Source organism: Chinchilla lanigera, unplaced genomic scaffold (genome assembly GCF_000276665.1).
Source record: "Chinchilla lanigera isolate Chin_1 unplaced genomic scaffold, ChiLan1.0 scaffold00007, whole genome shotgun sequence".
Lineage (NCBI taxonomy): Eukaryota > Metazoa > Chordata > Mammalia > Rodentia > Chinchillidae > Chinchilla > Chinchilla lanigera.
Window position 1 is genome coordinate 1,485,682 of NW_004955408.1, and position 15,724 is coordinate 1,501,405.

Sequence of the window (15,724 nt, forward strand, 5' to 3'; positions counted from 1 at the left end):
TATAAGTTAGTCTTAATTGATCGTCCATAGCTTGACCAAAAACAGCCCTGACTTGACCAGTTGTCTTACTAGGAACGCAGCAAGCTACGATCTCAGCCCAGTGTTCAGGTTTTCTACACCTTAACCCACCTATGTAATTCCCCCACCAATGTATTCACTGAATGTACTTACAATGACATTTGTTCTCTGTGTATAAAAATAGTTAAGAGTAAAAAAAAAAAATAGTTATGGGTCCTTTTTGTTGGATCGCTCAGGGCAAAGTGAACCTGTGCTCCCAGGCTTAGGTCACTCCTATGTGGCTTAGAATAAACTGGTTTCTCATATTCCTTCAAAGCAAAGTTGTTACTCTGTGTTGACACTGTCAGTACATTCTTTTCATGTCCCATCTGGAGACCAAATAAATATCTACAAGGGAAGCTTCAGTTGTGACGGGGGCTAGGGACCAGATAACAAAGATTAGGATGCATGAAACATTAAGGGGTAAATGGGACTGAACGGGTAATAAATGCAGATTAGAAATTTGGGAACAAGGAAGGAAACGTATGAAATGTAGGGCTGTTAGAAATGGAAGCAAAGTTCAAATCATTTTTCTTTTGTTTTTAAATGTAGGCTGCATGAAGCCTGTGGGAGACCAGGTAAGGAAGATTGTGAGATACTCGTTCTCCTCTGTGAGCACAAAGGGGAAATGTATCAGGCAGGCGTGAGGACATGTTGAGGTTCCAGGGAAAGCTAACACAGCTGAGACTCAGTTGTCTACCTGAGCATGTACTAAAAGGTAACACGAGGCAGAAGAATCCTGTGTAACTTTAACTGCGTGTACCCGTGTCTGGGTGAATAAAAGCGGGATGAGCTAGAGGCTCCGAACTCCCCTGCGGTAGCGCCCAGAGCTCCCCGGCTGCCTGTGTGTTGCACTGACTCTGTGTCTCTTTGTCCTTCATCCTCAGGTTTGGCCTGAGGTCAGGGAAACAAGGTAGCAGGACTAGGTCCCTGCAAGGGGGGCACCCTGGGTGGGGAAAGCTGGGGAAGGGTGGGGAAAGCTGGGACAGGGGGACTTGTTCTCCATGGTGACCTCTGGGGCAGGGACGTGGGACCAGCAGTGCAGGCCGGTCTCCTACAGAAACCCTTATAGAAGGCAAAGGAAAAGAAATGGTAGTTACTTTTAAATGAGAAGGAAGATTCTAAATGTTTAAATAGATAAGGGAAAGGAAGTTAGGGGTACAGATCATAGCTGGAAAGAAACACTCATAAAAGAGGAGATATCCCACTCAGAAGAGACAGAATGCAAAGTACAGGTGAGGAACAAAGAGAAGGTAACAGTTGCTGTTAGTTACTGAATGCTCAGTATGTCTCAGGCAGCCTGGTGACTCTAGCACATTACTTCCCTAAGATAAGGACATCTTACTTCCCTAAGATAAGCCAGGAAGATATCTTTACTTCCCTAAGATAAGCCAGGGAGAATGAGTCCTATCAGCACTGTGAGCCCTCTTTTGATAATTAATAGTTAACTGGCACCAGTCTCTCAGGACCCAAAGACCTCCAAAGTGACAACTCCCCAGTGAGACACTCCGGTGACAGGGCTTGGCATCCTGACACTCACCTGGAGAGACGCACCCTGGGAGTTCTTTGTTTCTCAGGCTGAGCGCTTCTCGTTCCAGCTGGGATATCATGTTTGGTTCGGAAAGTTGCTGCCCTGCTTCGAAGGAAAGAGATCCAGTGTAGGTTGTGAACTGAGTCTAAGAACCAGTCCCAGCATAGTTCTGATCCCTTCTCTTTTAGGGCTTCTGTAACAGGAAGGTGCAGCTTAGGTAGTTTCCCACTTTCCATTCTGTACAGGAAAAAAAGATCTTGCACCTTGAAACGGGGGCTAAGAAGCAAATGCCCTAAAATAATGCCCTATAAGACATAGGTTTCCAGTCCAAATCCATGAATTTCCGAGGTAATACAGGATCAAGGGATACCAAGAAGTAGGTCCTGAGTTACAAGAAGCCCTTACCCAGGGAGACCAGGTTCTTGTAGTTCTCCAGCATGACTCTGCCATACAGGCTTCTCTGAGCAGGATCTAGCTGCAGCCATTCCTCCCAAGTGAAGTCCACAGCCACATCCTTGAACGTCACTAACTCCTGAAACTAAAAAGTTCCTCAGTTTTCTCAAGAGATTATGCAAAAACAAACCAACCAACCCACTGAGGGTAATGAAAAATCGAGAAGCAACAGAGAAGGGGTAGATAGAGATCTAGATGAGAAAAATGTTTAATACTCCGATATAAATGGGACAGCTACAACAAAAATAGGTATTATTATGAACAAATCAGAGGTAAATACATGAAGTGATTTGGGAGTCACAGACAGGAAGAGTATGGATAAAGGAGTGTAAGTCTTCTGGGGGCCAGTTTATATCTAGATACAGCTTATATCTAGATGTCCTCACAAAGACTCAGACACTCACAGGTGGGGCTTCTGGGAGATGATTGGGTCATGGGGTGTGATACTCATCAGTGGATTAGCCCACTGATGAGTTTATAACTTAAATGTGTTGTTGGGAGGGGACGTTGGTGGGAGCAGGTGGGTCCCTGGGGGCACAGCCTGGAATGGTGCATCTACCTCCCTCCTCCCTTAATCCTGCTGTCATGCCATGAGTTGTTTCTCTGGCATGCTGCCCTGCCTGCAACCAACCAGCAGTATAGATTGAAACCTCTACAAGGTGTGAGGCAAAATAAACCTTTCCTCCTTAAGAGTTGTGGGGGTCGGGTATTACGTCTTAGCAATGAGAAAGTAACTAAGATACCATTATGGTTTGTGTCTGCATGTCCCCCCAAAGCCTCATGCAGTCATGGGGTGGGCTTCTAGAGTTTATGATTCATTCATGGTCCAATGTTGGGATTGTGGGTGTGAGTGCTATACCCGCCCTGGAACACAATATAAAGGAGGGAAAGAGGCTTGCACTCTGCTGCTCCTCCTTTTTTGCTCTTGTTGCTTTGCTGTCTTCAGCCGCCATGAACTATTGCCCTCTGCCATGTGCCTCTCTGCCTTGGAGCCAGCTGAGTATGGATTGAAATCTCCACAAACTGTCAGCTAAATAAACCTTTCCTTCCTTAATTCTGGGTGTCGGGTATTTTGTCCGAGCAATGAGAGAAAAGTAACCAAGACAGATATCAACTTGACTTGAAAATGCCATTTCAAATTTGTATGTCAACTGCAGCCTTGTTCTCTAACCTTTATGCAGGAGCTAAGACACACTAAGCATTTAGTATCTTCTTAATGAGGGAACATAAAACCAAGTGGGTAATTATTAAAAACAACTCACATTTGTACTAAGTTTCTTACAGCCCCCCTTACATAGTTCAGATACCAACCCACTAGACTGATAGCATAAATATTGTTTCAAAGATGAGGAATTGGATAATAAAAAAGATTAACTTATGCAAGATTACACAGTTGGAACTCAAGCCCAATGTCATCCAACTCTCTATGCTCTGAGACAAGAAGGTGGTCCAGAAAAGAACCCTAGCAGTGCTCAGCAAACTACAGTAAGAGATAAAAGATTTGGGTGAGAGAAAGAGGGTGCAAGATGGAGGTTAAGGTCAAGAGTAGCAGAAGTGAAACAGAATGATCACTGAAAAGAACTGCTCAAAAGTTAGCTAATTTCAGATAAGTGGTGGAGTCAGAAGTGAGCTTACTGTGGATGACAGTATATATGAATATAAAAAATCTGTAGCAGTCATTAAATTACTGGAGTTTTGTGAAAAAAATGAGAGATAAGTACGGAAGTAATAAGTAATGGAAATGAAGTAATGGTAAAGGTCTTCACAATTTAAGGACAGAGAACATTTTAATATATAAATAGCCCAAGGGGACAAAGTAGTGGAGAGGGAACTAGACAGACAGGAAATAGAGTAGAAAATAATTTCCAAAAAAATATGGATTTTATTTCTAAGACTAGGAATTCTACATAAGTATTAACAGTCAGGCACAGAATTAATTTTTCTTTCTACCTCATTATTTTCTCCTAATTTGAATAGAAGGTCTTTATCTCAGTCTGATAAAAGCTATCTATGACAAACCAACAGCCAACAGCACACTAAATGGTCAAAATCTGAAAGCATACACTTTAAAATCAGAAATAAGACAAGGATGACTATTATCACCATTCCTGTTCAATATAGTTCTGGAAGAGCAATCAGACAAGAAATTCCCAATTTAAAGTTACACTACAAAGCTACTGTGATAAAAAACATCATAGTACTGGCAAAAAACAGACCCAAGGATCAACGGAACAGAAAAGATGAAGAAACAACTCTAAGCACACTCAGCTACCTTATCTTTGACAAAGGGGCCAAATGTCTTCACCAGAAGAAAAATGGCCTCTTTAATAAAGGTACTGGGAAAATTGGCTTTCCCCATGTTGAAAACTGAATCTAGACCCATATCTTTCACCATGAACTAAACTAAAATTGAAATGGATCAAAGATCTAAATATTAAAACAGAAACACTAAATCTGTGGATGACAGAAAAGGTAAAACTCTTGAAGATACAGGTAAACCTCTTGAAGATATATGACAAAACTTTATGAACAAAACCCTGATGACACAGGAAATATTACAAAGAATCAACAATTGGGATCACGTCAAATTAAACTTTTGGAGGGGCTGGGGATTTAGCTCAGTGGCACAGTGCCTGCCTGGCACATGCAAGGTTGTGACTTTGATTCTTGGTACTGGAAGAAAAACAAAAACAAAAACAACACAAAACAAATAAAACTTTTTTTTTTTTTTTAAAGAAGCTTTTGGTCAGTAAAATAAACCATCAACAGAAGGAAGAGACAACCTACAGAATGGGCAAAAAATTTTGCCAGCTGTTCCTCAAAGGCGTAACACCTAGAATACTTAAAGAACTCAAAAAAAATCAGATCCTCCCTCAAATTTAAAGACTCAATACAAAAAAGGGCATCTTAAATGGACAACTCTCAGAAGAAGTATAAACAGCAAATAAATACATAAAAAAATGTTCAACATCAGTGGTCATTTGAGAAACGCAAATTAAAACAACACTGAGGGAAGTGTGCTGGAGCCACACGCACCCTGCTTCAGGTGCCCCAGGTCCGGGCAGGGGGGCGAGGCAGCCGCCTCGTTCTTCCAAAGCCAGCTGTGTGCTAGGGTCCTCCAGGAGAGAGCTAAGCCTATCTGCCTAGTGCCTACAGCTGGAACACAAAAGGAGAGATTTCACCTCTCCTGGGAATCAGAAGCTCTACTTCAACACCCATGCTTTCCTGTGCTTACTGGAAGGAAACGGATTTACAACTCAATGAGCAGAAATCATCGTGTCTGCCTTGGTCAAGATCCTGGGGACCAACATGGTCATCGTCTACAAAGACATGGTCACCAAGGTGCAGCAGATCACTCTTCAGCAAATAATATCTGCAAATGTGAAAAAGGATATGATTATTTTGGAGAAGAACGAATTTTCAGCCCTCAGAGCAGAAAATGAGAAAATAAAGCTTGAACTACATCAGTTAAAACAACAAGTAATGGATGAAGTGATCAAAGTCTGAACAGATACCAAGTTAGACTTCAATCTAGAAAAGAGCAGAGTAAAAGAATTGTATTCACTGAATAAAAAGAAGCTTTTGGAATTAAGGACGGAAACAGTGGAACTGCATGCCCAGCAGGATCAGGCCCTGACACAGACAGTAAGATAGAAACTGAGGTCGCTGGCCTCAGGACGATGCTTGAAGCGCACAAGCCTGACATGATCAAGTAACTAGCAGGGTCTACATCTGCCTGCCTAATGGCAGCTCTGGGATTCTATTGCCTGTGGGTATAATAAAATGTCTACTGAAAGAGGGAAAAAAAAAACCACTGAGATTCCATCTCACTCCAGAAAGAACGGCTACTGTCAAAAAATTGAGCAATAACATGCTAGTGAGGCTGTGGGGAGAAAGGAACCCTTTTTTATTGCTGGTAGGAATGTAAACTTGTACAACCACTATGGAAATAAGTATGGAGATTCCTCAAAAAACTAAAACTAGATGTTCCTTTTGACTAGCTGTTCCCTTCCTAGATATCTTCCCAGAAGAGTTAAAATCATCATATATACATACCTATGTTTATAGCAGCACAATTTATAATAGCTAAATCTTAGAGACAACCTTATCCCTGTAAACAGATGAATATTGATAGAAAATGTGGTATTTATACACAACTGAGTGTTACTCTGCCATAAAGAAGGATAAACTTGGTAGAAAAATGGATGCAACCTTGAGACCATAATCTTAAGTGAAATAAATCAGACAAAAATTTAATTACCACATATTTCTCTTGTGTGAGAAATCTAAAGGTAAATGAGCATAATGGATGATAGTTATTGGGAAGGAGGAAGAATACGCTCAAATGGGAAGGTGGACAAGGGAAGGAGAAGCAAAGAAGGGAAAAGAAAAGAGAAGAAAAGGAAAAATATGGAAACAAAGCTTCTGTAAATGAGGGAGGAGAGGAGAAGCAGGGGGAAAGAATCAAGATATATTATGTATAGGTACAAATGCGCCACATAAATGTGATCAATGTGTATGAAAAATATGTACTAATAAAAAAAAGAGATAAGATATGGCAGACCCATATAAATAAAAAGCAGGGAGGACAGCAAGTGAATATCAAGCAAGGCAGAATACAAGCAGAAGACGTAAGCCTCTTTAAGATGGTATCACATTAGAAATAGGAGACTCCCTTTCCTTAAAAATTCACTTTTGTCTTGTTAGCTACATACATGATGCAGTAATTAAAAGCCCGAATTCAGACTATGTGCTGGTCTCCTTCAAAGCCCCAAATTCTCATCACCTTGAGTCAGAAGCCAGTGTGCCGCCGAGCGGGTCTCATCACTGTGGTTCCTGCGTTGGCCACGGGGCCACTGCACAAAGGTACAGGATTTTTAAAGAGTTAAGTGAAACAGAAACATGATTCATAAAATGTCTTTACTGTTATCCCTTAAAGTGTTTTTTCCCAAGGGCTGGGGATATAGATCAGCGGTGCAGCACCTGCCTTGCAAGTGCAAGGTCATGAAGTTCAATTCCCAGTACCAAAAAAAGAAAGCAGTAAAGCCCCCCCGCCAAAAAAAAGCCCCCTAAAATGTTTTTTCCCTTTCACCTTTCTTCTAGGATTGGGCCTTTACCCCTGCTCCACTGCAGCTTTACATTAAGCAGAGACTCTGTCGGAAATATATAGCTTCATGGGTTTATCTTACTCATGCAGATCTTTCTTAAAACTAAAAACAAACTTTTCCATATTGTTATTCTTCTAAAAGGTCATACATCAAATGGAGTAACAGGGGTATCTTAAATCATAAAAGTATATAAAGAGTATATTAAAGTGATGAAGTTTTAGGCACCACAGCAGCAAAAAGTCTTCAGATATAATACTTGCCAGTCCAAAGTAATTTTTCTTCACAAAATCCCAATTACTTAAATCCCAATCATAACAGGAACTAAAACTGAACCACCTAAGAATACACTTATTAGAAATATGTAAGCTCTTCCTGATCAGTCTGTAAAAACCTAACAAAGACCACAGTGAAAGATGAACAGAGTGAAGAACAATTTTCTTACTCAATAGGAAGAATAAATATTGTAAAGATAGTAGTCTTCCTCAAACTGATATATCCATTGCTTGAAATTCAAATCAGAACACCATATTTTTACTTTTTTATTGTTACTGTGGAAAGTTGGTAATAGATGATAAAATTTAAGTGGAAGACTAAACGTGGTAAGAACAGTAACTAAAAAAGTGGAAGACTAAATGTATAAGAACAGTAACGGAGGAGGGGTTTGCCTTATAAAATAAAATTCTAAAATGACAAAATAAAATAGGCCACAATGAAATAGAATTATAGGATAGAATCCTGTAAGTAAACCATCATATAAATTAGGTATATAGAAATTCAGTATACTTTAAAGGTTGCATTTTGAATTTATGGAGAATGAACAGATTATTCAATAGTCGATATTGGCTCAAATGTCATCTCAGAGGTGCCACTCCCACTCTCCCCAGTAAAAAGGCCCCCTAGTTACCCTCTACCACAGTTTTCCCCAGCTCTTGTAGTTATCCTCCAGACTCAATATTTCCTCTCTACAGTCTGCCTCCCAACAAGACCTACAAGAAGACCTTGCGAATTTTATTCACTGATGCCTTCTCACTATTCAGAACCCTGCTCCACACAGGGTAGGCAGGTGCTGAATATCTGTTTAATGAATAGATGGATGAAATGCCCACCTCATCATGTTGACTGAAGTTAGATCCCCATCTCACAACATATATAAGAAATCAGAGACAGCTCAAGGGTGTAAATTTAAAATTATGAGTAATAGAAAACAAATAAAAAAAGAAAACAAAAAAAGACATTTATGTAACCTTGGGGTACAGAAAGCCTTCCGTAATAGGACTTCTCAGACAAACAAAGGAAAATAAATATAACTCCATAAAACTTATTTGTAGCAGATGTAATAAACAAATTTAAAAGAAAAATGTCATAAAACAATACTGACAACTTATGGCAAAGATTTACTGTCCACATTGTATAAAAGGTCTCTTTTGTACAAAAATAACCCAAATAGGCAAAAGATGCAGATTGGTATTTTAAACTGCTAGAGGAAAGTATATCAGTTGTTTTTGAGGGTTAGAGACTGGAATTTTATGTTATAACCCCTAGAGTTTAAAAAAGGCTGTATGAAGCCAGGCATGGTGGTAGCTACCTATAATCCCAGCATACTTGAAGGCTGCAGCAGAAGGATCTCAAGTCTGAGCCCAGTAATGGAAATTTAGTAACTTAGTGAGACACTGTCACAAAAGGAGGCAGGGGTTGGGATATACTTTAGTACAAAGACCCTAGGTCAGTCCTCACTACTAAAAAAAGAATACAAGAGGTGATGAGGCTATATACCTAATATTTATACTCAGGAAAACATTTAAAGGCAAAAATAAAGTCATACTTGAGCAATGCATAGCCATAAAGGAAGGATGAAACAAAAAGATGGATACAGGAAAATGGCTCTAATTTGGCACAAATACGTCCCAAAATTTCATTCAACTTACAGCTTCTAATTAGTCATTCATTTCCCGTTACGTGCTGCACAGCTCTAAGTGGCCAGTCATTCTGAGATGGAGAAGAAAATTAAAGAAATATCTGCAGTCAGCTGATATCAAATGTCTGGTTAATAAGCACATGCACACAATAGAAGACACAAGCTTCTTACATATGTACCAATATGGACAGGTCTCCACAATATTACAGTGTAAAGTACAAAAAATATAAACTAAAACATGAAGTACTGAATCCTAATTAGTGCCAGGGATATAGCTCAGCAGCACAAGTGCCTGCTGGCAAGTGCAAGGTCCTGAGTTCGATTCCTAGTACAAAAAGAAAAAAAAACAAACCAGTGAGCCTAATTAGTATTAACTGTTACCAACTGGCTAAAATATTATGGGATATGTATATATACACACACACACATAAAATTTCTACAGTCATCTCTGGAAGGCATAAGAAATTGCTATTATCCTCTTCTACAGGAACGCTTGGAGACAAGGGTAGGAAGCAGGTGTATTTTGTTTAAGTACATACTTATATTTTTTGAATTTTGAATCATGTTAGTATATCAGCCATTTAGATTTTAATTAAAAAATTGGAATCTGAAATAATGACCAAACATCAAGCAAATTCAAATTGAGGAAGATTCTACAAATTAGCTTATACTCTTCAAAAGTATCTAAGTCTTCAAAAGAAGAGTGAGGAACTACCGGAGTTTAAAGGAGACTAAGAAGATACAGTAACTAAATGCAAAGTGTGATTTGGATTAGATCCTGGACTAGATAAAGAAAATTATGGGAAAGGTGGCAAGATATAATAAGTTTTGTAGATTAACAGTGATAGTATATCAGTTAAGTTTCACCATTTTGATAATTCTGGTTATATAAGCTAATGGCTTTCTTTTTTAGGACTTGTACACACACTTTCATACTTAAGAGTTAAATCCTATCTATAACATTTGCTCAAATAGTTCAGATATACATACATGCACACATGGAAAGAGAAAGAATGAAAACTAGTATGGCAAAATGTTACTCCAAGTGAAAGCTATTCATAAATTATTTGTATTTTTGCAACAGTTTTTAAGTCTGAAATGATTTCATAATAAAAGATTTTTTTAAGAAAGTAAGATACCATTTTCCACTCTCAGGAATAACTAACATTAAAAGACTTACAATACAACATATTATGGATTCTCATGTCTGTCAAAAAAGATATACTGAAGTCCTAATTCTTAGTACCTAAGAACGTAGCCATGTGCAAATAGGTTCACCACAAATTTAACCAGTTAATGGTCTTAATGCAGTACGGTGGGCCCCTAACCCGATATGACAGGGTGCTCATTTTAAAAAAATCCACTTGAAGATACTGATATACAGGGGGAATACCATGTGGCAAAGACAGAGATTGGAATTATGGAGCTACAAGTTAATTAACACCAAGATTGCCACCAACCACCAAAAGGAAGAAGCTAATGAGAAGCAAGTAAGTGTGTCCCTATAGGTTTAAGAAATAATAGGGCCCTCTACCTGTGCTGATTTTGGACTTCTGGCATCCAAAACTGTGAGATAAAAAATTTCTGTTGTTTTGACCAACCACTTTGGTTACAGCAGTCTTAGGAATATAATATGCCAAGTGTGGAAGAGGATACCGAACAACTAGAATTCCCAGACACTTGTCTTAATTGCCTCTCAGGAAGACAGATACAGCCTTGAGCCAGTAATTTCACTAAGTATTTACCTAAAAGAGATGAAAGCATATAGCCACACAAAGACTTACACATGAATGTTTGCAATAGGTTTTTTCAATAATAGCTAAAAGTAAAAAACAAACTGAAAATATTGACCGTAAGTGAACATATAAACAAAATGTGGACTCAATGGACTACTATTTAGACATAAAAGAAAGGAACTACTGGTACATATAATACTACAGATAGATCCAAAACACATGTTGAGCAAAAAAAGTCAGGCACAAAAGTATACCTACTGGAATGATTTCACTTGCATGAAGTACTAGAAAAGACATGACTATAATTGTAGAAATCAAACCATGGCTGCCTGGGATGACAGATGTGGACCATGATAAGAATTTTGACATGTCCTATATTTTATTACAGGTCAGAGAATAGAGGAAGGAGAGAGATAAGAGCTATTTTAACTCACAGTTTGAAATAAATAAACAAAGGAAGAACGACTATTCCGCATCCCTTCCTGTATGCTGAAGTTCACCCATCAAGGTCACATTCCATTCTGTTTTTGAAGCCAACCAACCAAGAAGTAGCAAAACTTTTCTTCATGGACAAACTTCCTATCCCAGGACTTTGTTCACGTGTACTGTTCCACTCTCTTACCTATAACCAGTGAAGGCTCAATGCAAATGATTTGTGCTTGTCCTCCTCAAACTTGTATTATTAAACATCCTGATCCTTTTGGTGTGGTGAACATTTCCCCAACTGCTATCTGGCCATGGTGGCTTTGGGAATTTGTCCCAAGACTGGCCCTTCACATTCCAGCTACCATTTATATAGCTCAATAAATCCTTTATTTCCAAAGACGTCTTAATCTCAAGAGTTTGATGTAACAACTAGGAGGCAGGATACTTTCTAGGGTGATGAAAATGTCCTACATCTTGATCAGGATGATAGCTGTATTAGGGCATAAACAAAAAATTTTATGCTGCAAGTGAGTTATTTTATATGAATTACATCTCAAAAAGAATTGATTTAAACATTCAATGAACACTATTTTAACTACATAAAATCAAGCAAGCTAATAACCAAACTACAACCTTCGCCAATGAGAATCCTGAGCGTTCCACTCTGAACATGCCCCTTAAACCTTCCCTCTTTCAGAAACTTCCTCTCTAACACTCATTACTTTTTTGTGGTGGTGGTTCTGGAGATCGAAGCCACTGCACATTCTAGGCAAGTGCTCTACCCCTGAGCTACAGCTACAGCCGCTGAGTTAGTCTGCCTTTTAAAATGAGCTTGATTATACTGAGGAGAGAAAATACTACACAGAATTTGCAACAGTGTATACCTCCCACGGCTCTACAAAGCCTTCTTAAACTGTTTTCTTTGATAAACAAATTACCTATTAAGAGAACCCTAACACACGATCTTTGGAAAAAAGAAAACACATTTAGTCCTGCAGGCAACAAAGGCTTAAACTTAAAGAAAATAAAAAAGCACACAGGGCCATGATCTCCTCCTGATACCATACTTTCTTTTTCAGAAAAACAGTTCCAGATTCTGGGAAACCTTAATAGATTCCAATTTTAAAAAACCTCTTGGGGGGAAAAAAATCTGGGCTTCTTACTTATGATTTCAGTTCCTTCATTTCCTCTTTCTGACAGACACTGCTTTTACCTAGAAAAGCTTTTATTATGTGAATTCCCTCACCAGAATTCCTCAGACTCATCTCTAAGACTCTTCTTCCATCCCCATGCCCACCAGTGCACCAAACAAGCTCTTCCTGCATGGCACTTGATCCCAAGCTTGCTATGTGATTCCATCCACTGTAGTCCAGCGTGTCTGACCATCAGTCACTGCAGCACTCACCCCACCACTCACACTAAAGCACCGGCTCTTGGCTAGAATAATACTAAGGATGCCTACCACCTACTTAGTATCTCCACCAGTCCAGGGACTAAGCTAGATCCTTTTCCCTTACACTATTTTATTTGAACTTTCAGGAAAACACGTAAAATTGTAACAATGTCAAGTGTACAGTAGACATTGCTAATGCTGTTATTTCCATCATGACCAACAGGAAATAATGCTTTGTGGAAAATGAATAGGATTTTCAACCTTTTTTTGACCACTGAATACTGTCAAGAACCCAGCTATCCACTGGCGTCTGAGAACAGAAGGGACACTCAGGGGTGTTTTGCAAGAAATACCCAACATTCTAATAGGCCAGTAGGCCTATTCTCTGCAGTGAATCCCACATACTGTATGGAAGAAAGAGGTTTGAGAGAGAAAAATGAGCTCACCTGAGCTCCCAAAGGCAGAGGCCCAGCAGCCATTGTCTTCTCTTTCCTTCCTGTGGGGGCTTCCTAGGGAAGGTGCAGATTCCAAAGAGGCAGAGCAGAAGGCAAAAAAGGAAAGGAAGCCAAGAGAAGTGAGACTTCTGCAACACCAGCAATAAAAATACCTATAATGGATAAGATGTATAAGGTATCTCCAAAAAGAAGGTGAGTGTTTAGACAGTTTGCTTTATGAAGATTAGATATATAAAGGAAGATGAAAACAGAAAGACATGCTGTAATCCAGGGCAGGAGAGTCTTGATAGGCTAATTTGTCATTCTTTGAAATTAATTTATAAACTTAATATAATCCTAGTGAACCTGTATCTTAAATAAAAATATTTTAAAGTGATTATGAAAAAATGATTAAACTTAATTATGTTATACAGCAGCCAGGAAATTTTTTAAGGACTACCTATGAGGACAAATATTACATGTTCTCACTCATGAAAGCTAAATAAGCTGATCTCACAGAAGCAGGGAACATAATAGTAGTTACCAGAGGCCGTAGAAGGCACAGTACAATAGAGGTTGGTTATCAGGTATAAAAATACAAACAGAAAGGAGGGATAAGTTTTAAAGTTCTAGAGCTCAGCAGGGTGACTACGGTTAATAACAATATATTTCAAAAGACACAAAGGAATAATAAACATGTGAGGTCATAGATATGTTCACCATCCTGACTTGTTCATTATACAGTACGGTGTATTATCACACTGTACCACACAAATATGTACATTATGTCAATTACAAATTTTAAAACAATAAAACGAATAATGATGAGTGACAACTTGCCCAGTAATTTTTTTTTTTGAGACAGGGTCTCTCTGTGTGTAGTTCAGGCTGGCCTTGAGTTCACTATGTAGCCCAGACTGGTCTCAGACTGGAAGTGATCCTCCTGCCTCAGCTTGCCAAGTGCTGGGATTACAGGCGTGAGCCACCACACCGAGTGCCCAGTAAGTTTTTAAAAATTATAAGAACCTAGTATTATGGAAGAATCATTCATTCCCCAAACATACTGTCAACCTAGTGTGTAAGGAGCACCATTCCATACCATGGCAGTGAACAGAGCTTTAAATAAAACAGATAAACTACCCTCCTGGATGTTACAGTCTAAAAGGGAAAAGGATCAACAGAACAAATTAAAATCCTACCAATATAAACAGTCCAGAAAAAATCTGTATACAAAAATTCAGGGGTTGGGGGTACAATTTTGGTGGCAGAGCACTATGTTAGCATGTGTGTGGCCCAAGGTTCAATTACCAGCACCACAAAAGAAAAAAAAAAAAAGAATTCAGGCTATGAAAAGAATGACATTTCACATCAAGGAAGGAAGGGTTAATTATTCAGTCACTTATAGCATGGGCTTCCCACCTGGAAAAGAAGGAAAAGGTACACATGGAATAAAACAGAAGCATTTAATAATAGAAGAACATCTTCGTGATTTCATGAAACAGAAGCTCCCCACCAATGTCAAAGACCCAAACATAGAGGGAATGTTTTTATGTCTGTCCATGTGAACATGTAACATTTCTGCACTGTCAGGAAACACATGCTTAGGTATCAGATACAAAATTTAAAAATAAATGGACTGGTGTTATATAACTCAGTGACAAAGCACTTGCTTAGCATCCCCAGCATTGAAAAGCAAAAATAAACAAACATTAGCAAACTGCATAAAAATATTTGAGTTTTTAAAAAGCAAATTTAAGCAAACTATCATTTGCACCTCTCAGAGGTTAAAGTCAGTACTAACACCCAGAGTTGGTATGGGTCTATCAGGCACTCTAACATTCCAACTGTTAAAGAAACTGTTTTTTGGAAGGAAATAATATAGGCAGTATTCAAAGCCTTACAGTATCCTTGACCTAGAAATTTCACGTGAAGAGATTTAGGGAATGAGACTACAATTCAAAAATGTATGAAGCCAGATAGTCTATATCACTTACAATATTAAGAGAAAAACAAGAAAAAAAAATCGCAGAAGCCTAAAGGATTATATAGAACACAACCATGCTTCCCCTCACATGAAAATTAAGGTGCTAGCTGTTTTCAAAAATTTGTATTAGTAGATGTGTGCAACATATTAAATTTTTAGAAAAATTTATAGTATATGTTCTCTGGGTGGTTGTTACACAAATAAACTCATGGAGCTTATGATTCGCACGCTGCAACACACCAAATACATTTCATAAATCAATTTTAGAAGGTAGATGGAGAAGATATTCATATTTCTGCTTAAAATCAAGTGTTTCTACATGTACACACATATGCCAACCGACATAAAGATTTTGACATAGTTTGAATGATTTTCCTCGTCTAAATTTCCTCTTGACCTATAACGAACTTCTAGAGGAGAAAAATGCTTGAGAAATACCCGCTCCCAAAGTAGAACTGGGCACAAGGCGGGCTTCCTGGTTCTTCTCGCGGTGGGTCGAGGGGAGTCCACGCCCGCACCCCTGGGATCGGGGAGCAGAAGGCGGGTCCCCGAGAGGGGTTCACACAAAGAGCCGGACGCGGGAGGCCCCGGGCCGCCGTCCAGCACCCAGCAGCCCCAAGGCCAGCTGCCCCCGACCGCACGCGCGGCGCGACCAGGAGGGGCTGCGGGCCGGGGAGCCCCGGAGAC

The 15,724-nt window shown here is 39.1% G+C and overlaps 1 protein-coding gene and 1 pseudogene across 1 annotated transcript in view; one reads left to right on the forward strand and one right to left on the reverse strand.

Annotated features, from left to right (window-relative positions):
- Zfp2 (ZFP2 zinc finger protein) overlaps positions 1 to 15,724 on the reverse strand; it is a 38,969-nt gene that overhangs the window by 22,841 nt on the left and 404 nt on the right. The window contains 3 exon segments of the mRNA XM_005376030.2: positions 1,598 to 1,693; positions 1,994 to 2,126; positions 13,066 to 13,128. Coding sequence (XP_005376087.2) covers positions 1,598 to 1,693; positions 1,994 to 2,126; positions 13,066 to 13,098 — 262 coding nt within the window. The 5' untranslated portion in view covers positions 13,099 to 13,128.
- LOC102006216 lies at positions 5,036 to 6,197 on the forward strand (annotated as a pseudogene).